This window comes from Scyliorhinus canicula, chromosome 20 (genome assembly GCF_902713615.1).
Source record: "Scyliorhinus canicula chromosome 20, sScyCan1.1, whole genome shotgun sequence".
In the NCBI taxonomy this organism is placed as follows: Eukaryota; Metazoa; Chordata; class Chondrichthyes; order Carcharhiniformes; family Scyliorhinidae; genus Scyliorhinus; species Scyliorhinus canicula.
The window spans coordinates 94,755,530-94,780,534 of NC_052165.1; the positions used below are offsets into that span (position 1 = coordinate 94,755,530).

A 25,005-nucleotide genomic window follows, 5' to 3' on the forward strand; every position below is an offset into this window, starting at 1 on the left:
ACTGACCCTCTGACAGTGCGGCACTCCACCAGTACTGACCCTCTGACAGTGCGGCACTCCCTCAGTACTGACCCTCTGACAGTGCAGCACTCCCTCAGTACTAACCCTCAGACAGTGCAGCACTCCCTCAGTACTGACTCTCTGACAGTGCAGCACTCCCTCAGTACTGACCCTCTGACAGTGCCGCACTCCCTCAGTACTGACCTTCTGACAGTGCCGCACTCCCTCAGTACTGACCCTGTGACAGTGCAGCACTCCCTCAGTACTGACCGTCTGACAGTGCGGCACTCACTCAGTACTGACCCTCTGACAGTGCGGCACTCCCTCAGTACTGACCGTCTGACAGTGCGGCACTCCCTCAGTACTGACCCTCTGACAGTGCGGCACTCTCTCAGTACTGACCCTCTGACAGTGCAGCACTCCCTCAGTACTGACCCTGTGACAGTGCCGCACTCCCTCAGTACTGACCTTCTGACAGTGCCGCATTCCCTCAGTACTGACCCTCTGACAGTGCGGCACTCCCTCAGTACTGACCCTCTGACAGTGCAGCATTCCCTCAGTCCTGACCCTCTGACAGTGCGGCACTCCCTCAGTACTGACCCTGACAGCGCAGCACTCCCTCAGTACTGACCCTCTGACAGTGCGGCACTCCCTCAGTACGGACCCTCTGACAGTGCAGCACTCCCTCAGTACTGACCCTCTGACAGTGCAGCACTCCCTCAGTACTGACCCTCTGACAGGGCAGCACTCCCTCAGTACTGACCCTCTGACAGTGCAGCACTCCCTCAGTTCTGACCCTCTGACATTGCGGCACTCCCTCAGTACTGACCCTCTGACAGTGCGGCACTCCCTCAGTACTGACCCTCTGAATGTGCGGCACTCCCTCAGTACTGACCCACTGACAGTGCAGCACTCCCTCAGTACTGACCCTCTGACAGTGCCGCACTCCCTCAGTACTGACCCTCTGACAGTGCGGCACTCCCTCAGTACTGACCCTCTGACAGTGCAGCATTCCCTCAGTCCTGACCCTCTGACAGTGCGGCACTCCCTCAGTACTGACCCTGACAGCGCAGCACTCCCTCAGTACTGACCCTCTGACAGTGCGGCACTCCCTCAGTACGGACCCTCTGACAGTGCAGCACTCCCTCAGTACTGACCCTCTGAAAGTGCGGCACTCCCTCAGTACTGACCCACTGACAGTGCAGCACTCCCTCAGTACTGACCCTCCGACAGTGCGGCATTCACTCAGTACTGACCCTCTGGCAGTGCAGCACTCCCTCAGTACTGACCGTCTGACAATGCGGCGCTCCCTCAGTACTGACCCTCTGACAGTGCGGCACTCCCTCAGTACTAACCCTCAGACAGTGCAGCACTCCCTTAGTACTGACTCTCTGACAGTGCAGCACTCCCTCAGTACTGACCCTCTGACAGTGCCGCACTCCCTCAGTACTGACCTTCTGACAGTGCCGCACTCCCTCAGTACTGACCCTGTGACAGTGCAGCGCTCCCTCAGTACTGACCGTCTGACAGTGCGGCACTCACTCAGTACTGACCCTCTGACAGTGCGGCACTCCCTCAGTACTGACCGTCTGACAGTGCGGCACTCTCTCAGTACTGACCCTCTGACAGTGCGGCACTCTCTCAGTACTGACCCTCTGACAGTGCAGCACTCCCTCAGTACTGACCCTGTGACAGTGCCGCACTCCCTCAGTACTGACCTTCTGACAGTGCCGCACTCCCTCAGTACTGACCCTGTGACAGTGCAGCACTCCCTCAGTACTGACCGTCTGACAGTGCGGCACTCACTCAGTACTGACCCTCTGACAGTGCGGCACTCCCTCAGTACTGACCCTCTGACAGGGCAGCATTCCCTCAGTCCTGACCCTCTGACAGTGCGGCACTCCCTCAGTACTGACCCTGACAGCGCAGCACTCCCTCAGTACTGACCCTCTGACAGTGCGGCACTCCCTCAGTACGGACCCTCTGACAGTGCAGCACTCCCTCAGTACTGACCCTCTGACAGTGCAGCACTCCCTCAGTACTGACCCTCTGACAGTGCAGCACTCCCTCAGTACTGACCCTCTGACAGTGCAGCACTCCCTCAGTACTGACCCTCTGACAGTGCAGCACTCCCTCAGTACTGACCCTCTGACCTTGCGGCTCTCTCTCAGTACTGACCCTCTGACAGTGCGGCACTCCCTCAGTACTGACCCTCTGACAGTGCGGCACTCCCTCAGTACTGACCCTCTGAAAGTGCGGCACTCCCTCAGTACTGACCCACTGACAGTGCAGCACTCCCTCAGGACTGACCCTCCGACAGTGCGGCATTCACTCAGTACTGACCCTCTGGCAGTGCGGCACTCCCTCAGTACTGACCCTCTGACAGTGCAGCACTCCCTCAGTACTGACCCTCTGACAGTGCAGCACTCACTCAGTACTGACCCTCTGACAGTGCAGCACTCACTCAGTACTGACCCTCTGACAGTGCGGCGCCCCCTCAGTACTGACCCTCTGACAGTGCAGCACTCCCTCAGTACTGACCCTCCGACAGTGCAGCACACCCTCAGTACTGACCCTCCGACAGTGCAGCACTCCCTCAGTACTGACCCTCTGACAGTGCGGCACTCCACCAGTACTGACCCTCTGACAGTGCGGCACTCCCTCAGTACTGACCCTCTGACAGTGCAGCACTCCCTCAGTACTGACCCTCTGACCTTGCGGCTCTCTCTCAGTACTGACCCTCTGACAGTGCGGCGCTCCCTCAGTACTGACCCTCTGACAGTGCGGCGCTCCCTCAGTACTGACCCTCTGACAGTGCAGCATTCCCTCAGTACTGACCCTCTGACAGTGCAGCACGCGCTCAGTACTGACCCTCTGACAGTGTGGCGCTCCCTCAGTACTGACCCTCTGACAGTGCGGCACTCCCTCAGTACTGACCCTCAGACAGTGGGACACTCCCTCAGTATTGCACAGGAGGGATTGTGGGAATTGGAAGTTGGGTGATGGAATTCCAGTGATTTTCCTGGGGTAAGTTTGAGACAGTCACCAGGAGTTTTCGGACGGTGAGGGATTTATGGGCTGTCCGTCATTTTCAAACATCAGCCCATCTCCCCCCGCTGTGGTTCTGGTCTGTATTGTCCAACCATCAGTATGCTGGTCGCTGATATCAGTTTTGATCGTGTAACCTCATTGCTGACCTTGAACTTTACCCTCTGAACTCTAGGCCGAGACTATAAACAATTCAAGGTTAAATACAGCCAATTGGAACAAAGCCACAATTGTCTACAAACCAACTACAGCCAATTGGAACAAAGGTACAATCATCTACACACCAACTACAGCCAATTGGAACAAAGCTACAATCATCTACAAACCAACAACAGCCAATTGCAACAAAGCTACAATCATCTACACACCAACTACAGCCAATTGGAACAAAGCTACAATCACTTACACACCAACTACAGCCAATTGGAACAAAGCTACAATCATCTACAAACCAACAACAGCCAATTGGAACAAAGCTACAATCGTTTACACACCAACTACAGCCAATTGGAACAAAGGTACAATCATCTACACACCAATTGCAGCCAATTGAAGGAAGTGTCTGTCCAAACATTGGATCGCGTACGTGTGTTGTTGAACGCTGTGATTGACAGTAAGTACAAGAGGTTTGTTTCGAGATCCTCACAAGTTAGGGGCTGGTTTAGCACACTGGGCTAAATCGCTGGCTTTTAAAGCAGACCAAGGTAGGCCAGCAGCACGGTTCAATTCCCGTACCAGCCTCCCCGAACAGGCACCGAAATGTGGCGACTAGGGGCTTTTCACAGTAACCTAATTTGAAGCCTACTCGTGACAATAAGCGATTTTTGTTTTTCAGTTCGAGGATCTATCTCTGTTTGATGGGGTTGGCCTTCAGATTGCCATCCTCCCATCGCCTGGCCTTCCTTGGAAACAGCTCTCAATCCAGTGCCTGGGTTTCAATGTTGAGAACACTCGGCCCAGCATTTATTATCCATCCCCAATTGCCCCTTGACAAGGTGGTGGGTGAGCCGCCATCTTCATCCACTGACGTCCCTGGGGTGAAGGTACACCCAGAGCGCTGTTAGGTAGGGAGTTCGGGGATTTTGACCCAGCGACAGTGAAGGAACGGCCGATATATTTCCCAGTCAGGATGGTGGGGGGGGGCCTCAGAGGGGGGCTTGCAGGTGGTTGGTGTTCCCCGTGCCCCTGCTGCCCCCTTGTCCCTCTCGGTGGGAGAGGTGGCGGGTTTGGAAGGTGCTGTTGAAGGAGCCTCAGCGAGTGGCTGCCGTGCATCTTGTAGACGGGACACACGGCTGCCGCTGTGCGTCGGTGGGGGAGGGAGTGAATGTCTGTGGATCCGATATCGGGTAGGTCACCTGAATATTTGTGTGGGGCGGAGAATCACAGTCCCCCCCATCCCCCTACCCCACCTTCCCTTGACCCGAAACAAATCCACCTCCCAAAGCATCCTCATGTCCTTAATCAGCCAATCAGCTGAAATCATCTCACCTTCTGAAAGAAACTAACTTCATCCAGCCAGTCAGGATGGGGCTGTGGCTTAAAGGGTTAAACCATGAGGATGAGGTGACCCCCTTGGGTTTAGAGAATTGAGGGGGGTGATCTGATGGAGATGTTTGAGGTGATTGAGGGCCTTCACCGAGTTCAGGCTTTTGTTTGTCAGTTTGCTGCTCCTGGGCCACCATTGAGGTCAAACCCGGCTTTTTGTTTGTCCTGATTACAGACGGGATCAGCAGCACTTGCCCCGTTGGGTGGCAAGAGTTCAACAAGACCTGCTATCACTTCTCAGCGGAGAGAGGGCATTGGCACAATGCCAACAGTTCCTGCGTCGCCAAGAATACCACTCTCGCCATAGTGACCAGCCAAGGCCAACAGGTAGGGTCAATGTATGACCTCTCAGGTCGTTTCCCCCCCCCCCCCCCCCCCACCGCCCTCGAATGCTTGCCTGCCCAATCACTCCAACCTCGCGTTATTTTTCTGAAAATGTTTTTATTGAGTTTTCGCATTTTATATCCAAACAATTTAGAAATTGCAGAACCGTGCCAAAAAAAACAACACATATATTCACAAGGAATTATCAACTGTGGCCGTGACCCCCTCTTTAGTCGGCTTACGTATGGCCAAAACTTGTATTTACAAGCTTTTATTTACAATTTAATTTGGGCCTCAGCTTGCCCTGCCATTTGGCCCCTCCATCGTGTCGCTTCCCTCACTTTCCTTTTGTCTGCCTTTGCCACCCCTTCCCTCCCCTCCTCCCCCATACCCCCCTTTTTCCTTTTTCTATCTGTCCCGTGTCTTGCTCGTGTCCCCCCCCCTCCCCCCCCCCCCCCCCCCCCTCCCCCACCCCCTCCCCCTTGCTCTCCTGCTTGTTGGCTACGAATAGGTCTTGGGATAGGTTGATGAATGGATTCCACATTCTGTGGAAATCCTCTTCCGACTTCCGAGCCTGAGGAATTCCGAAGGTCTGCACCTTTGGGTGGTGCTGCCGATCGCCAGCCGAGCAGGATTCTTCAGCGGGCGACTCGGGAGGCAAAGGCCAGGGCATCAGCCCCTACCCCGTGACGAGATCTGGCTGGTCTGATACCTGCCACCTTTGGGCCAGGCTCCACCCTCACTCCCACAACCCTGGACAGGGCCTCAGAGATGGTCATCCAGGACCTGCTAAGCCTGGGACAGGCCCAGAACACATGGGTGCGGTTGGCCGGGCCTCCATGGTCCTCCACCTCCACATTTGAGTCCTGTGTAGATGCGCTCTGTGCACCACCTTTAGCTGCGTTGGGCTCAGCCCTGAGCACGTGGAGGTAAAGTTCGCCCTGTACAGTGCTTCAATCCAGAGTCCTCCCCCTATCTCTCGGCCTAGTTCCTCCTCCCATATTTTCCTTGTCTTGTCCAGGGGCGAGAGTATCTCCTCCAACAGGTGTCCGTACAAGTCCGCACCTTCCCTAGGACACCCACGTCCAGCAGTCCTTCTACTAACCAGTCCTGCTACCTGGGCGGGGGGGGGGGGGGAGAGAGAGAGGTTGGGCCGGGGGGGGGGGGGGGGGAGGAACGTCGCTATTTCTTTGCAGAGTAAGTTTTTGACCTGAATGTATCTCAGGGAGTTCCCTCTTGGTAACTGCAACCACTCCGTGAGTTCCCCCAGGGTCTACTGTATCATCTGTGTACATGTCCCTAACCGTCGGAATCTCCTTGTCCGAGTTCCACCTTTTAAAGGTGCCGTCCAATATTGTGGGAGTGACACTGTGATTGTGGCAGATGGGGCCATGGTGGACATTGTGGTTAGGCCGAAGTGTTGCCACATTTGGTACCATGTCCAGAGCGTGGCTCCTCCCTCTGGACTCGAGTATTTGGCCAGGGGGGGTGGGGGGGGGGGGGAAATGGGAGAGCAGCTGTGGTTAGGGTTCGGAAGGAACTCTGGGGGGGGGGGGGGGATGGGAGAGCGGCTGTGGTTAGGGTTCGGCCTGTACAGTTGGGGAGGGGGGGGGGGGGGGATGGGAGAGCGGCTGTGGTTAGGGTTCGGAAGGAACTCTGGGCGGGGGGGGGGGGGGGGGGGGGGGGGGGGCTGTTGTTAAGGTTCGAATAGAAATCTGCTCTTTATCCACCCACCTGCTGCCGGATCCTTCTCCCATTCACCTGCTCTTTCTGCGGTGGCTGCCCAGTGGTAGAACTGTAGGTCCGGGAGGGCCAGGTCTCCCACGTTTCATCCCGGGATGAACAGGAAGAGGAACCTGGGCAGTACGTTCACATTGAACATCTGTATTCTCACTGCGAGTGGGCCCCACCTCTGCAGGTCCTTTTTGACTTCCTCCACCAGATGTGTCAGGTTCCATTTGTGGATCCGTGTCCAGTTGGGGGTTATTTGGATCCCCAGGCAGTGGAATTTGGTCTGGGCATGTTTGAACAGCAGTTACCCCCCCAGCTCTGCCCCTCCCCTCTGCGGGTTCACAGGGAAGATCCCGCTCTTGCTGAAGTTAGGTTTGTAACCTGAGAAGGCTCCGAACCCCTTTCGGAGTTTCATTCTCCCTTCCATGCTGTTCCGAGGGTTCCGAATGTAGAGAAGCAGTTCACCCGGGTAGAGTGAGACTCGATTCTCTCTTTCCCCAACTTTCAACACCTCTCCACCCCTCCGCTGCTCTGTGGGCAATTGTCAGTGGCTCGATTGCCAGTTCCTAGCAGCGGAGATAGCGGGGATAGGGGGCACCCCTGCCTCGTGGCTCTGTGCAGACAGATGTATCTAGAACCGGTGGTGTTTGTCCGCCTTGGGTATATTGTTCAGGAGTTGCACCCAGGGGGTGAACCCTGTCCCTCGCTCAGACCGCTCCAGCACCTCTATGAGGTATTTCCGCTCGACTCTGTCGAAGACCTTTACTGAATCCAGGGAGATGATCACTTCTGGTGTTCCCTCCCTGGGTGGGGTCACGATCACGTTCAGCAGGTGCCTGATGTTCGCTGCCTACCCTTGATAAAGCTGATCTGGTCCTCTGCGACTCCCTCTGGTGCGTAGCTGTCCAGCCGTTTTGCGTCTATGTTATGTAGTGAGATGGGCCTGTGGGACCTGCACTCAGTCGGGTTGTTGTCTTTTTTGGGTATCAGTGATATTGAGACTTGTGCCAGTGTTGGTGGCAGAGTGCCCCTTATTAGCGGGTCCGGGAAAATCTCCCACAAGTACAGGGCCAGTGCTGGCACAGATTATTTATCCGCCGTGAATCCAGCTGGCTCCGGTGCCTTCCTCGCCTGCATGGAGCTGATTCTCTCCATAACATCCACCAGGATGTTGGGTGCTCCCGGGCCCCGTGTCTTATTGTCCCCGACGACTGGCCTATCCAGTCCATCGAGAAACAGCTTCACCTTCAAGTCCCCTTCCCCCGGGGTTTGGAGGTATACAGCCCTCGGCAGCAGATTGATCTTTCCTGACACAGCGGCTAGCCTGTAGCTTCTGTCTTTAACCGGAGCTGTTACAGTAGCACAGTGGGTAGCCTGTAGCTTCTGTCTTTAACCGGAGCTGTTACAGTAGCACAGTGGGTAGCCTGTAGCTTCACAGCGCCAGGGTCCCAGGTTCGATTCCCGGCTTGGGTCACAGTCTGTGCGGAGTCTGCACGTTCTCCCCGTGTCTGCGTGGGTTTCCTCCGGGTGCTCGGGTTTCCTCCGGGTGCTCCGGTTTCCTCCCACAAATTCCGAAAGACGTGTGTTCGTTGAATTGGACATTCTGAATTCTCCCTCCGTGTACCTGAACAGGCGCCGGAGTGTGGCGACTAGCGGTTTTTCACAGGAACTTCATTGCAGTGTTAATATAAGCCTACTTGGGACAATAAAGATTATTATTATTATCTCGCTGCCTGCTTTCTCAGCTGGTGAGTCAGCTGCCGGCTGGCCTTCTCTCCTTGTTCAGAAAAGGTCCCCCTGAGCGAGTGCATTGCTTTTTCAGTTGAGGTTGAAGTCCAAGTGCAATTTTTTCCTTTCCGCCAGAAGACCCATGGTTTGGGCCCTGGAGTATCACCAATCCACCTCCAGAATGGAGTCGACCAGCTCTTGCCTGGCCGCCCAGTCCCTGTCTTTGTGTGCTTTGTATGCAATAATCTACCCCCCTAATCACCACCTTCAGCACCTCCCAGAATGTGGAGAGATCTCCCCAGATATAGGAGTGTGTGTGTGAGAGGGAGAGAGAGAGAGGGTTAGAGAGACCTCCCCAGATACAGGAGTGTGTTAGAGAGAGAGAGAGAGAGGGTAAGAGAGACCTCTCCAGATACAGGAGTGTGTGTGAGAGAGAGAGAGAGGGTTAGAGAGACCTCCCCAGATACAGGAGTGTGTTAGAGAGAGAGAGAGAGAGAGAGAGGGTTTAGAGAGACCTCCCCAGATACAGGAGTGTGAGAGAGAGAGAGAGGGTTAGAGAGACCTCCCCAGATACAGGAGTGTGTGAGAGAGAGAGAGAGAGGGTTAGAGAGACCTCCCAGATACAGAGTGTGTGTGAGATAGAGGGAGAGAGAGGGTTAGAGGCGACCTCCCCAGGATACAGAGTGTGTGTGAAGAGAGCGGGAGACGATGCAGGGTTAGCGAGACCTCCCCAAGATACAGGAGTGTGTGAGAGCGAGAGAGAGCAGAGGGTTACAAGAGATCCTCCCCAGATTACAGAGTTTGTTTTTTTTCCTTGAGAGAGAGAGCGAGAGAGGTTACGAGAGATCTCCCCAGATTACCGGAGTTATTGTGAGAGAGAGCGAGGGTTAGAGCGGACCTCCCCAGATACAGGGACTGTAGTGTTGAAGAGAGAGAGGGTTAGAAGAGACCTCCCCAGATACAGGAGGCTGGGTGATGAGTAGAGGAGAGAGAGGGTAGAGAGACCTCCCCAGATACAGGAGGTGGAGAGAGAGAGAATGAGAGAGGGTTAGAGAGACCTCCCCAGATACAGGAGGTGTGAGAGAGAGAGAGGGGGTTAGAGAGACCTCCCCAGATACAGGAGTGTGTGTGAGAGAGAGAGAGGGTTAGAGAGACCTCCCCAGATACAGGAGTGTGTGAGAGAGAGGGAGAGAGAGGTTAGAGAGACCTCCCCAGATACAGGAGTGTGTGTGCCTGAGAGAGAGAGAGAGAGAGAGAGAGAGACCTCCCCAGATACAGGAGCGTGTGAGAGAGAGAGAGAGAGAGACCTCCCCAGATACAGGAGTATGTGTGAGAGAGAGAGGGTTAGAGAGACCTCCCCAGATACAGGAGTGTGTGTGAGAGAGAGAGGGTTAGAGAGACCTCCCCAGATACAGGAGTGTGTGTGAGAGAGAGAGGGTTAGAGAGACCCCCCAGATACAGGAGTCTGTGAGAGAGAGAGAGAGAGGGTTAGAGAGACCTCCCCAGATACAGGAGTGTGTATGAGAGAGAGAGAGAGAGGGTTAGAGAGACCTCCCCAGATACAGGAGTGAGTGTGAGAGAGAGAGAGAGAGAGAGACCTCCCCAGATACAGGAGTGTGTGTGAGAGAGATAGAGAGGGTTGGAGAGACCTCCCCAGATACAGGAGTGTGTGTGAGAGAGAGAGAGAGGGTTAGAGAGACCTCCCCAGATACAGGAGTGTGTGTGTGAGAGAGAGAGAGGGTTTGAGAGACCTCCCCAGATACAGGAGTGTGTGAGAGAGAGAGGGTTAGAGAGACCTCCCCAGATACAGGAGTGTGTGTGAGAGAGAGAGGGTTAGAGAGACCTCCCCAGATACAGGAGTCTGTGAGAGAGAGAGAGAGAGGGTTAGAGAGACCTCCCCAGATACAGGAGTGTGTATGAGAGAGAGAGAGAGTGTTAGAGAGACCTCCCCAGATACAGGAGTGAGTGTGAGAGAGAGAGAGAGAGAGAGAGAGAGACCTCCCCAGATACAGGAGTGTGTGTGAGAGAGAGAGAGAGGGTTAGAGAGACCTCCCCCGATACAGGAGTGTGTGAGAGAGAGAGGGTTGGAGAGACCTCCCCAGATACAGGAGTGTGTGTGAGAGAGAGAGAGGGTTAGAGAGACCTCCCCAGATACAGGAGTGTGTGTGAGAGAGAGAGAGAGGGTTTGAGAGACCTCCCCAGATACAGGAGTGTGTGAGAGCGAGAGAGAGAGAGAGGGTTAGAGAGACCTCCCCAGATACAGGAGTGTGTGTGAGAGAGAGAGAGAGGGTTAGAGACCTCCCCAGATACAGGAGTGTGTGAGAGAGAGAGAGAGGGTTAGAGAGACCTCCCCAGATACAGGAGTGTGTGTGAAAGAGAGAGAGAGAGAGAGAAGGTTAGAGAGACCTCCCCAGATACAGGAGTGTGTGAGAGAGAGAGAGGGTTAGAGAGACTTCCCCAGATACAGGAGTGTGTGAGAGAGAGAGAGAGAGAGAGGGTTAGAGACCTCCCCAGATACAGGAGTGTGTCTGAAAGATAGAGAGAGAGAGAAGGTTGGAGAGTCCTCCCCAGATACAGGAGTGTGTGAGAGAGAGAGAGAGAGAGAGGGTTAGAGAGACCTCCCCAGATACAGGAGTGTGTGAGAGAGAGAGAGAGAGAGAGGGTTGGAGAGACCTCCCCAGATACAGGAGTGTATGTGTGTGAAAGAGAGAGAGAGAGGGTTAGCGAGACCACCCCAGATACAGGAGAGTGTGGAGAGAGAGAGAAAGAAAGAGAGAGAGGGTTATAGACCTCCCCAGATACAGGAGTGTGTGAGAGAGAGAGAGAGAGAGAGGGTTAGAGAGACCTCCCCAGATACAGGAGTGTGTGTGAGAGAGAGAGAGAGAGGGTTAGAGAGACCTCCCCAGATACAGGAGTGTGTGTGAGAGAGAGAGAGAGAGGGTTAGAGAGACCTCCCCAGATACAGGAGTGTGTGTGAGAGAGAGAGAGAGAGGGTTAGAGAGACCTCCCCAGATAGAGGAGTGTGTGTGAGAGAGAGAGAGGGTTAGAGAGACCTCCCCAGATACAGGAGTGTGTGTGAGAGAGAGAGAGAAGGTTAGAGAGACCTCCCCAGATACAGGAGTGTGTGTGAGAGAGAGAGAGGGTTAGAGAGACCTCCCCAGATACAGGAATGTGTGAGAGAGAGAGAGAGAGAGAGAGAAGGTTAGAGAGACCTCCCCAGATACAGGAGTGTGTGAGAGAGAGACAGAGGGAGAGGGTTAGAGAGACCTCCCCAGATACAGGAGTGTGTGTGAGAGAGAGAGAGGGTTAGAGAGACCTCCCCAGATACAGGAGTGTGTGAGAGAGAGAGAGAGGGTTAGAGAGACCTCCCCAGATACAGGAGTGTGTGTGAGAGAGAGAGAGAGGGTTAGAGAGACCTCCCCAGATACAGGAGTGTGTGTGTGAGAGAGAGAGAGGGTTAGAGAGACCCTCCCAGACACAGGAGTGTGTGTGAGAGAGAGAGAGAGAGAGAGAGAGGGTTAGAGAGACCCTCCCAGACACAGGAGTGTGTGTGAGAGAGAGAGAGAGAGAGAGAGGGTTAGAGAGACCCTCCCAGACACAGGAGTGTGTGTGAGAGAGAGAGAGAGAGAGGGTTAGAGAGACCTCCCCAGATACAGGAGTGTGTGTGAGAGAGAGAGGGAGAGGGTTAGAGAGACCTCCCCAGATACAGGAGTGTGTGTGAGAGAGAGAGAGAGAGGGTTAGAGACCTCCCCAGATAGAGGAGTGTGTGTGAGAGAGAGAGGGAGAGGGTTAGAGAGACCTCCCCAGATACAGGAGTGTGTGTGAGAGAGAGAGAGAAGGTTAGAGAGACCTCCCCAGATACAGGAGTGTGTGTGAGAGAGAGAGGGTTAGAGAGACCTCCCCAGATACAGGAATGTGTGAGAGAGAGAGAGAGAGAGAGAGAGAAGGTTAGAGAGACCTCCCCAGATACAGGAGTGTGTGAGAGAGAGACAGAGGGAGAGGGTTAGAGAGACCTCCCCAGATACAGGAGTGTGTGTGAGAGAGAGAGAGGGTTAGAGAGACCTCCCCAGATACAGGAATGTGTGAGAGAGAGAGAGAGGGTTAGAGAGACCTCCCCAGATACAGGAGTGTGTGTGAGAGAGAGAGAGAGGGTTAGAGAGACCTCCCCAGATACAGGAGTGTGTGTGTGAGAGAGAGAGAGGGTTAGAGAGACCCTCCCAGACACAGGAGTGTGTGTGAGAGAGAGAGAGAGAGAGGGTTAGAGAGACCCTCCCAGACACAGGAGTGTGTGTGAGAGAGAGAGAGAGAGAGAGAGAGGGTTAGAGAGACCCTCCCAGACACAGGAGTGTGTGTGAGAGAGAGAGAGAGAGAGAGAGAGAGGGTTAGAGAGACCCTCCCAGACACAGGAATGTGTGAGAGAGAGAGAGAGAGAGAGAGGGTTAGAGAGACCCTCCCAGACACAGGAGTGTGTGTGAGAGAGAGAGAGAGAGAGAGGGTTAGAGAGACCTCCCCAGGTACAGGAGTGTGTGTGAGAGAGAGAGAGAGAGAGGAAGGTTTACCGAAATGCCTTTGAAACTGATTGAAGATCCAAAGTCTTTTTTGTCGTGTTAGGTACACTGGTCTAACACTGGCTGCAACTGGATGCAGCTTAGATCAGAAAGATACTGCAGACCTTGAAGTTAGTTCAATCAGGTTTATTGAACTAATAGCACAGTTAGCACAGTTCTCTGTGAGTTCGACTCTCTGCTACTCTGGTTACTCTGTCTGACAGAACCAGACTAGCTCTTAGCCACTTGGTGAAGGTGTGGATTGTAACATAAACTCTGACTGACTCTCTAGATGTTCATCAGTGGAAAGAGGCGGAGTGTGAATGCCTCGTGTCTTTTATAGTCAGATACCACCCCTGAGTGTCCTGCCTGCTTATTGGTCACATCCTGTTCTCTGTGTCCATTAGCTGCTTGTCTGTGCCTGCCTTTATATCATTATTGTGTGTGTCTACGTATCATGACACTTTGACCGTGAACAATTTGAGATGGAATTAAAGACTGTTTTGACAAAACCGGAAGTCTCCTTGGCGATCACCTCTGGATGGCAGCGGACACTCGGAGCCCCCGTTGTGGGCAGAGATGTACTGCTCATGGTCTCGCTCAGTTTTCAACCCCTTTTCTTTTCCTTTTCCAGAACTTCATAGAGACTCACGACCGTGATAAACGGTGGATTGGGCTGACTGACCTGGAACAAGTTGGTGTCTACCGCTGGGTGAATGGCGATCAGTTAGTGATGGGGTGAGTTCCCAATGGCCTGCAGTGAGGGCAGGAAAACCCCAGGCTGCATTCCCGGCCTGTAGTGCTGTGTGAACTGGTGACTAACTACAGTCAACGGCACCGTGGGTGGAATATTCTGGATTACCTGCCCCCCTGAACATGCCAAGTCGTTGTACCAATCTGCCGGCGGGTTCCAAGATACTGCCCCATCCCCCACCCCCCACCTCTCCATCATCCCCCCAACTCCAACACCATCACCAACAAGGAATGGACAATAAATAGCAACTTTCCTGGCAGAGACACATTGGAAATATCCTCGTCTGAGGTTTGATCACAGAGGGTTCCATGTTCTTTGTTTAAACCATGGGGTTAAAGCCCGTCTTGACGTTACCAACATTCTGTGAGTTTGTCTTTTAATTTTATCTTGGAAGGTGGGCCTCGCAGATGGACCCAGCATTTATACCCCATTCCTAAATGCCCCTTGAGAAGGTGGTGGGTGAGCCGCAATCTTGACTCGCTGCAGCCGTAGAATCCCTACAGTGCAGAATCAGGCCATTCAGCCCATCTAGTCTGCATTGACCCTATGAAAGAGCACCCGACCCAAATCCACTTACCTGCCCTAACCCAGTAACCCACTTAACCTAACCAACACCTCCCTGGACACGAAGGGGCAATTTATCCACCCAACCTGCACATCTTTGAACTGTGGGAAGAAACCAGAGCACCCGGAGGAAACCAACGCAGAGACAGGGAGAACGTGCAGACTCCGCACAGACAGTGACCCGAGGCTGGAATTGAACCCGGGTCCCTGGAGCTGTGAGGCAGCAGTGCTAGCCACTGTGCCTCTGTGCAGCCCACTAAGGGAGTTCCGGGATTCTGACCCAGCAACAGTGAAGGAACGGCCGATATATTTCCCAGTCAGGATGGTGTGTGTGTGGGGTGCGTGGGGGGAGGGGGGGGGGGTGGTGCTTGGAGGGGGGGACTTGCAGGCGGTGGGTGTTCCCCGTGCCCCTGCTGCCCCTTGTCCCTCTCGGTGGGAGAGGTGGTGGGTTTGGAAGCTGCTGTCGAAGGAGCCTCGGCGAGTGGCTGCCGTGCATCTTGTAGACGGGACACACGGCTGCTGCTGTGCGTCGGTGGGGGAGGGAGCGGATGTGGAAGGTGGGGGGTTAGCGTGTCGATCGAACGGGAGCTGCTTTGTCCTGGATGGTGTGGAGCTTCTCGAGTGTTGTTGGGAGCCGCAACCATCCAGGCAAGTGGAGAGGGTCCCATCACACTCCTGACTTGTGTCCTTGTAGATGGTGGACAGGCTTTGGGGGGAGTCAGGAGGTGAGTTACTCTCGGCAGGATTCCCAGCCTCTGACATAGGACCATACTTAGTTCTTTCCTCATCTTATTCCATGCATGGTGGCACAGTGGTTAGCACTGCTGCCTCACAGCTCCAGGGACCCTGTTCAATTCCAGCCTCGGGTGACAGTCTGTGTGGAGTCTGCACGTTCTCCCCGTGTCTGGGTGGGTTTCCTTCGGGTGCTCCGGTTTCCTCCCACAGTCCAAAGATGTGCAGGTTAGTTGGATTGGCCGTGCTAAATTGCCCCTCAGTGACCATAAATGTACAGGTTACACTCTAAGGACAGGCTGGGGATTGGACCTGGGTAAGGTGTTCACTCAGAGGTACAGACTCGATGGGCCGAATGGCCTCCTTCTGCACTGCAGGAATTCTGTATCACAATCTGTTTTTATGATTGTTCATATTTTACTGTTCTTGGCCTTGAACCCAGCCCTCCACCAGCTTGATTGCACTCAGGGCTGTTCACACGTTGAAATCAGCAAATGAACATTCATAAGCTTACAGAGATTCACACACATCCTGCCGTGACTGCAGCTTCTCCAAAACTAAAATGAAACCAAATCCACCCTGCAGCAAAAAAGCCTAAAGCGAAAGTAAAAAGCTGACAGACAGCCCAGCTCCACCCACTCTCTGACATCACTTCAGTAGTAAACACCCATTTCTTAAATGTACTCTCACTACAGATATTTATACGCACACCCATTTATAAACACCCATTTCTTAAAGGTACTCTCACATGACACAATTTAAACAGACTTTCCTGAGTTGTAGAAAGAGGGAGTTTATTCACCTGCTGAATGCAAGGAAAATGATAAAGCACACGCATTTTCATTCACACAGATTAGAACTGAGAGTTGAATCTAAAAGGAGAAGATGATCGAACCTGTTATGGGCCAGGGTTTAGAGAACCCCAAGGTGTATCATGGAGTTCACCTGACCCACAACTTTTAATAGATAGTGGTATGGGGAGCACATGGCCCACTCTACAGGTGTGGTACAGCAGAAATGGAAAAGTATTTTTTAAAGCAAAACAATGTTTATTATGACCTCAAGTTAACCTTTTTGAAACATACAGTGAACATCTTAGCAACCATCAATTCAAATACAACCCCCAAAGAATACAACACTCAGTAATCCTTAATAACTTCCCAAACAACATCCAGAAGACAAAAGAAACACCTTTTAACAGAAGCGCATCAGGTTTAAATTCACCACTGAGAACAGTTATCACTCTGAATTCAACAATTGATCAAGAGATAGTCTTTTCATAGCAGAGAGAACAGCAGTACACCTGCTTTGTCTGGCTTCAGCTCCAACACTGAAAACAAAACCAAAAAAAACAGACACAGCCAAGCTTTTCTCAAAGCGAAACTAAAAAGCAGAGCCAGAGCTCAGCTCCACCCACGCTCTGATATCACTGCCGTAACATGAGCAGCCAAACATTTCTTTAAGTGACAGTCTCATGACAAACCTCGTGGCCATTGTGGTCATGATCCTAAAAGACTAACTTCAGCAGCTGAATGGTCCGTTTCGAGATTCCAGCTTTCCACGGTTTAGTTGAGAAGGTGCCCAGATTCCCTATCAGCTTTGTCTTTGCCGACAGAGCTTGTTTCAGCAGATACTGTGACCCTCACAACTTTCAGGAGTCGGCTGCTGTCTTTCCTCTCGTCTCACAGACACGCTCTGACAGTCCCAACAACTATTCTACACTGACTTTCAACTGGCTTTTATGGCAGTCTCTGCTTATTCCTGGAAGGTGAAAATCCGTAATCCAGTACGGGACGTCTCTCGCAGGATCATTCCTGCTGAGATGACAATCAGCTCCCATTATCTCCACAGGAGATTGCAATTAGTTTCTGAAACAAGAACAGAGGACGCTGGTAAAACTCAGCAGGTTTGCCAGCGTCTATCAGGAGGGAAACAGAGTTAACGTTTTGAGTCCGTACTCTTTGTCAGTAATTAGTTTCTGTATGGCTTTTGGGTTTTTGATATATAATTGTCTGGAGACAGGGTATGATTCCATTTTCTCTCATCTCTGTCTCTTGGTATCACCGACCAGCAATTTAACCAGTGACAGAACTTACATCCTCAGCCACCTTTGACATATATGAACATTTTTAAAAACATTATTTAAAAAATCAGCATATCCTTGTGGAAATCAGGGTTTCCCTCCATCATCGTGACACTTTGATAAGTCCCTTTAGGACTTGCAAAGTATGCTGGTAAATTTGGTCAGGTTTCTGAATTTTCGGCCAAATTGACACCACTTTTAGTGCAAAGGTCTTGTCTTCTCACATGGTGTGTCAGAAAAATAAATCCTCAGGGGTAACGGTGTTCCCAAGATTTGGGCTGAAGTGGTACCTCTCCAGCACCTATTACTATCCCGGACCAGATCCTAACAGTTGCTAGGTTACCGGACAAAAACCCAACATTTTATTTAATTGTCAGAGTGTGAGGAAAGACTATTTCGCTCCAAAAGTGATTTCATGCAAACTGGGTCGATTAAACCAAATGTTATCACTAATATTAACCTCATGAAGAAAGATATCTTCCAATTATCAAACAATACTGAACATCACAATGCAAAATCCCGAACTGTTATCTTTATCTCCACTCAAACAAAACCCATCCCCGGTCGCAATCCACTTTTAAATACAGTTAGCCGACTGAGAACGACTTGCTGGAAAGAGATGTCTTGGACACCCCACTTTCAGACAGTGATATCCTTCAAGAACCAGCTGCAGATTCTTGCCTGTCTCAAAGTACTGTCTAGGTTGCCAGTCTGAGATATTTCTCCTGACCTGTACACAGGCAAATCTTTCACTGAACTGTTTTGACAGAAACTGTCAGATCCAAATCTAAAACTAAACTTTTTAACTGGAAACTCAACACCTGGCTGCTTGAGCCCCGACTCCTCCCATTAACTACATCACCTTACTAAAAGTAAATAAAGTGGGCTGGATTCTCCACTGTCTGGATTCTACGTACCGCCGGCAGCCCGGGGATTTTCCGATGGCGTGGGGCTTCCCACAACAGGAAACTCAATTGGTCGGCTGGCGAGACGGAGAATTCCGGGGGCACACCACAACAGAAATCTGGTGCGGCGGCAATGTCTCCAATTGTCAACTCACCAGGGAACCCTCTTATTATAAACAAAATTCCATGAGCCCAACTTCGGCAAACAAATTCCACAGCTGGAGAGAATTCTGATCTTACTTTTACGATGCTTTAATTATACCAATGTCTCCAAAAGCCCAGCTGCCTTTCAAACGAGGATTGTATAGAAATACTATTGCAGCAGTCACACACTGACTCCGGCTTTTAACCCCTGCTGCACCGAATATATTTAGTACAATATGTCTGAAATATCTTGATGAATAATCCACCAGGAAAGGATTTCTGCCATTCCCATGGCAGCGAACCCATTGACAGTTTCTCATTAGCTGCTCTTTCCCCACAGGTTCTGGGCCAGAGACGAGCCGAACAATGCTGGAGTGGAGCGATGCGTCACTAAGGGGGCGCGCTACGACCCCAACAAATGGAACAATGATGTCTGCACCACCGTTCACCAGTGGATTTGTCAAATCACCCGCTTTGACTATGTAGCGCGGCAATTTGGACTGGAAGTAGTGCTTAATCAATAGGCCGGTGAAATCGGAAACAAAAGGCTTGACTTTCTGCTTGCAGAGTCGCTCCTGACTGTTTGGGCGCCATCACTTCCTGTTTTCACACTCGAGCTGCTCCACTGATTGGCCCCAAAAATGAAACTGCAGAAACTCAGAGAGGAAGATGATAGGTATAACCTCGCATTTCTGCAATTAGTCTTAGAATCTTTTGTTGCTCATACAATATCTCAATTCCTTTTACAGTCGTGGCTAGAACTGTGCACAGTGCTCCCAGTGTGGTCTAACCGAAGGACATGGTGACCAGAACTGTGCACAGTGCTCCCAGTGTGGTCTAACCGAGGGATATGGAGACCAGAACTGTGCACAGTGCTCCCAGTGTGGTCTAACTGAGGGATATGGAGACCAGAACTGTGCACAGTGCTCCCAGTGTGGTCTAACTGAGGGATATGGAGATCAGAACTGTGCACAGTGCTCCCAGTGTGGTCTAACCGAGGGATATGGAGACCAGAACTGTACACAGTGTTCCCAGTGTGGTCTAACCGAGGGATATGGAGACCCAGAACTGTGCACAGTGCTCCCAGTGTGGTCTAACTGGGGGATATGCAGACCAGAACTGTGCACAGTGCACCCAGTATGGTCTAACCGATGGATATGGCGACCAGAACTGTGCACAGTGCTCCCAGTGTGGTCTAACAGAGGGATATGGAGACCAGAACTGTGCACAGTGCTCCCAGTGTGGCCTAACTGAGGGATATGGAGATCAGAACTGTGCACAGTGCTCCCAGTTTGGTCTAACCTGGGGAAATGGAGACCAGAACTGTGCACAGTGCTCCCAGTGTGGTCTAACTGAGGGATATGGAGACTGGAACTGTGCACAGTGCTCCCAGTGTGGTCTAACCGAGGGATATGGAGACCAGAACTGTACACAGTGCTCCCAGTGTGGTCTAACCGAGGGATATGGAGACCAGAACTCTGCACCGTGCTCCCAGTGTGGTCTAATCGAGGGATATGGAGACCCAGAACTGTACACAGTGCTCCCAGTGTGGTCTAACTGAGGGATATGGAGACCAGAAGTGTGCACAGTTATCCCAGTGGGGTCTAACTGAGGGATCTGGAGACCAGAACTGTGCACAATGCTCCCAGTGTGGTCTAACTGAGGGATATGGAGACCAGAACTGTGCACAGTGCTCCCAGTGTGGTCTAACCGAGGGATATGGAGACCAGAACTCTGCACCGTGCTCCCAGTGTGGTCTAACTGAGGGATATGGAGATCAGAACTGTGCACAGTGCTCCCAGTGTGGTCTAACTGAGGGATATGGAGATCAGAACTGTGCACAGTGCTCCCAGTGTGGTCTAACTGAGGGATATGGAGATCAGAACTGTGCACAGTGCTCCCAGTGTGGTCTAACTGAGGGATATGGAGATCAGAACTGTGCACAGTGCTCCCAGTGTGGTCTAACCGAGGGATTTGAAGACTAGAACGGTGCAAAGTGCTCCCACTGGGGTCTAACTGAGGGATATGGAGACCAGAACTGTGCACCGTGCTCCCAGTGTGGTCTAACTGAGGGATATGGAGATCAGAACTGTGCACAGTGCTCCCAGTGTGGTCTAACTGAGGGATATGGAGACCAGAACTGTGCACAGTGCTCCCAGTGTGGTCTAACTGAGGTTGACACAAATTGAACACCATTTATTGATTCCACTTGATGTCCTGATTGTGAATATTGTATTTATCCAATGTCTTCATATTTCCTGTTCTTTGAATATGTGTGTGTGTTCTGGATCACTGATATCCTTTTATGAAAACATAATTTTCTTGTTAAGATTCTTTGTGATGTCTGACCTCGACCTTCAGTATCAAACTAGCAGATGAGTTTGCACTATTGAGGAGGGTATAATAGTTATTGTCTGATTGGTTTCAGTCTCAGATCATCTATGTCAGTAAAACCATGGCCTACTGAAGTGAAAATACATCTTCTCAAATCTCCTTCAAACCTTTTCCCTCTGACCACAGGGCCCCTGGTTTTGGACCACCTCGGCCATGGGAACAGATCCGGCCAATCCATGCCTGCCGAGACTCCTCATAACAACAATTATGTCTCCAGTCAGCCTCCTCTTTTCCAAAGAAAGCAACCTCAGCTTATCCAACATTTCCTCTTTTCGTTAAACTCTCCAGCCCCAGTCTTCTGATTCGGCTGGTGGTGAGTGCCACCACCAAAGGGTGAGGTAGCATAGGCGGTATTCTCCAGGAGCTGGTGCCGAAAACGCGTTCGGCCGGAGAATACTCGTTTCCGACGGAATTGGGGGCAAAATCCTTTTGCAATGTTCCGCCCCCTCCAAAGCGACATACTCTAGGGGTATGCCGTATCGTTGGCCTCAGGACGTTGCCTGAGGCCCTCCCTTCCCCCGATGCTCCGTCCCCAACCAGCCGAGTTCCCGGTGGCGTCGGTCGTGTGTGCTAGTCATTGTCGAGAACTCGCCATAGCGGCTGCAGGATCTGTCCAGCGCCGCCACAGTCTGTAGAGGCCGATCCGCGGGAAGGGGGGACTTTGGCAGAGGCTGGGGGGGGGCACTGTCGGAGCTTAGTCGGGGGCTCGTGGGCCGGCCACAGAGGGGGCGCAGTGCGCAGGCACAGCCATGGACCCAGTAATTTTCTGGGCGTACCGGCAGCTAGAGCCGGGTGCTCTACACTGCCTTCCTGCTAGCCCCAGCTAAATGGAGGATCAGTGCCATTATGCGCCCACAACTCTACTTTTTGTATTTTACCACGAGACGATATGTGTACTAAATTCCGAATTTCAGGACGAATTTTGGAGATTTTAAACATGAAATCAAAATATCAATTAAGGAAAGAAAATTTAAACATACAAGATCACATTTACACAGGTAAAATGATCCTTACGGAATATTCATCTGAAAATATTCCTACTTGGTTAGACTCACAAATGAACACCTCTTTCGGCAACAGCCCCTGACAGATATTTCATATATATTTTTTAAACTCTAGTAATGTTACCAGTGTTGCCGTAGGGGTGGGATGGCAAAGGATTTCTGTCTCACTCTCCCACTTTGCTGTGGAATTCCAAGATAGTTGAAAACAAAACCCTGTTTTCTGAAACACATTGAGACAGTTTCTGGGTTTCTGGGAAACCTGCTTCACTTTTGCTTCTTTTCACTTCTGTCTCCCAGCACAGAATACATTCCAGGAGGCCTTGCCTGGCCAATCCCAACACAGCTCCCAAACTCTCTTTAAACATTTTATTCCTCTTTCGTCTTTTCCCATCGTCCTCATCCTACTTTGAAATGTACCTTTCCCAGAATATAAAAACTTTGATCTGTCCTCTTGACGGGCACCACTTTCGGGTAAAATAAATGAGAAGAATTTACTTTACTTATTTATAACCTTTTTCCAAGTTGTAAACCACCCTTTACTTCCCTTTTGAGGATTAACAACAGAACAAAACAACTGTACTTTATCTCCAAATGCAAATTTATGTCTGTGTCATATTTAGTTGTCAAACATCCAACTTGGCCATATTTACGTCAAGTGCTTAGCTTTCACTCCCTCGTCCCGAGATGTCCTTAACTTTGTTGCCACTCAATCCCCAGCTGAATTAAATTAGTCGCACACACACACAAACACAGACTCAGCCACAGGCCTGTTTCCCAGAATAACACAGTCATAAATCCCACAAATATTAAAATGCTTTTCCTCACACCCAGCAGCATTCTGACAAATCTCCTGTGCATTCCCTCTCGAGCAAGCACGGGAACTGTAAGCAGTGCTCCAGCTGTGGTCTAACTCCCAGCACCCTCCATGTTGGACTGATTGCAAATCTTCTTTGCATTGAGTGTTGAAGGAAGGAGCAGTAAAGTGTGGACACAGCCCAGTGACCAATCAAAGACCCATGTCCCCCCCCAAACCCCCATTTACTGCTTTGACTGTGTCAGCAGTGCAGACTGACTGACATTTTTCTGAATGTGGTTCCGAATGCGATAATTCGCAAATAGTCTCCCCCCCAGCACGCCTGCACAACATTGATTGAGGTATTGATGTGACCAGGATATTGCTCTTTCATCAAAATGGTGCCACAAGATCTTTCCCATCCATCCGTACAGACAGTACCTCCGACAGCGCAGTGCTCCCTCAGTACTCGACCCACACACTCAAGCCCTGGAGCGGGACGTGAACAGATGACCTTGTGGTTCAGAGAGTGATGTCAATCGAGCCACTGCTGTCACTCCTATCCTGCGCAGTGACACTTTCCATGAAGCAGAGGGAGCTACGTGGAAACTTAGGGCAGAACGGCAGCACAGTAGTTAGCACTGCTGCTTCACAGCTCCAGGGTCCCAGGTTCGATTCCGGCTTGGGTCACTGTCTGTGCCGAGTCTGCACGTCCTCCCTGTGTGTGCGTGGGTTTCCTCCGGGTGCTCCGGTTTCCTTCCACAGTCCAAAGATGTGCAGGTTAGGTGGATTGGCCATGATAAATTGCCCTTAGTGTCCAAAAAGGTTAAGTGGGGTTACTGGATTACAGGGATAGGGTGGGGGTGTGTGGGCTTGGGTAAGGTGCTCTTTCCAAGGGCCGGTGCAGACTCGATGGGCCGAATGGCCTCCTTCAGCACTGTAAAAAAAATTCCATGATCTATGGTTCACGGACATGTTAAAATCAGAACAAGTTTTCCGCGTGTTAATCAGGAGAGTTTCAGGAAGGTCAGTAAGCAGGGAGGCACTGATGGTCAACACAGACAGGATGGGTGGAATGGCCTCGCCCCCTGTGCTGTAACCATTCTGGGCAAAGGTGAAGTGGGGAAATATTGTTTTACACAGAGAGCTGTAGTGATGTTTAAGGAGCTGCTGGAAGGGCAAGGACAGCTGATTCAATGAGAACTTTCAACAGGAAATGAGACAGTGGCTGAGTTGGGAAACGTTTAAGGCTAAAGGGGAGTTCCACCCTTTGAGAATCTTCCCTCATTACTGGGGCCATGCCAGAGGATTGGAGGAGAGTGGAAAATGTGACAGTCTTATTCAAGAAATGTGCAAACAACAGTTCTGGTAACTATAGGCGACCAGTTTAACAACAGTGGTGGTGAGGATTAATAATGAAGGAAATTATCAGTCAGTACTTAGAGAGGTTTGAGTTGACGACAGAGAGACATTGCAGGTTTATAAAAGGCAGATCGTACTTGATTAATTGAACAGATGAGATAACAGAAGGTCGATGATGGAAACGCGCTCCATGTTGTCTATCTGGATTCCGACAAACCATCTGATGAAGTGTCACATAAAAGGCTGCTCAACAAGATTGGGGCACATGGGACGGGAGGGTGGAGGGGGGGGGGGGGGGGGGGGGGTTCAGTGTCAATTTGGGTGGGAAAAGATTGGCTGAAGGACAGACAGTGGTATTCCTCCCAGGTCAGAGCGAGGATAACAGATCTCTGCCTTGCTCTCTCGTCACTGTCAGCTGGCCCTCAATTTGACCAGGGTGACGCTTTTCTGTCACAGGGGCCCCTCACGTGATTGAACAGGCTGATCCTATATCAATATATTTCACAGGATGGCCCACCAGGCAGTGGATTAATACCAGATCCTAACCCCAATATTTAATTTTAATTTTCTCAGACTGTGAGGGAAGGATTCCTCGATCCAGGAGTAATTTCACAAAGAAAGAGGGATGTGTAGATTAAAACAAACTTTATTTCGAACACATTATTAAAATATCTTTAACGTCATAAAGAAAATGCCTTAGATTACACCTTAAACAATGCTAATCAATACGGTGACACAATAACACTTAACTGCTATCTTTATTCCCACTCAAACAACAAAACTAGCTTAATCCACTCTCAAATATAGTTAGCACTCAGAAACAATTGAAACTCCACTTTGGAAAAGAGAAATATCTTGAGATTGTTTTCAAGACAGAGACCTAACCCTGTGAGAATAATGCACGATCTCTCACTGACGTCTTCAGAAACTGTCTTCATAGTTTGACAACCAGGGACCAACTGCACTGCCTGCTTTCCTGCAACCTGCATGGTACTTTACCTCCCCACATTAGTTACATCACCGTACCAAGCTGAAACACAGCGAGAGGGATTCGCCGGTTCTCCAGCCGCCTGCCATTCTCTGGTAGCGGGATTCTATCTTCCTGCCTCTTGTCAATGGGATTTTCCCCATTGTAACCACCCCATGCTGCTGGAAACCCACGGGTGGGGATACGTTGCCAGCGGTAAAAGTGAGTCGCAACTACTGTAGAATTCTGGCCAATTCTCTAATTAAAGATCCCACTGGGAACCCTCTTAACCCAAAGAATAATCCATTAGCCCAAGCTTTTACGGTGCTATAATTGCACCTCTAGTTCTCGAAAGGCCCTAGCTTGCAAACTTGGATTTT

General features: G+C 51.2%; 1 protein-coding gene across 1 annotated transcript in view; it reads left to right on the forward strand.

Annotated features, from left to right (window-relative positions):
• Positions 1–18,952, forward strand: part of LOC119954954 (asialoglycoprotein receptor 1-like) — a 42,944-nt gene extending 23,992 nt beyond the window's left edge. Inside the window, exons 3-6 of the mRNA XM_038780702.1 lie at positions 3,224–3,661; positions 4,769–4,920; positions 13,558–13,661; positions 18,446–18,952. Of these exons, the coding sequence (XP_038636630.1) occupies positions 3,224–3,661; positions 4,769–4,920; positions 13,558–13,661; positions 18,446–18,629 (878 nt within the window). The 3' untranslated portion in view covers positions 18,630–18,952. The remainder of the gene's footprint in view (positions 1–3,223; positions 3,662–4,768; positions 4,921–13,557; positions 13,662–18,445) is intronic.
• Positions 18,953–25,005: the final 6,053 nt, after the last annotated feature.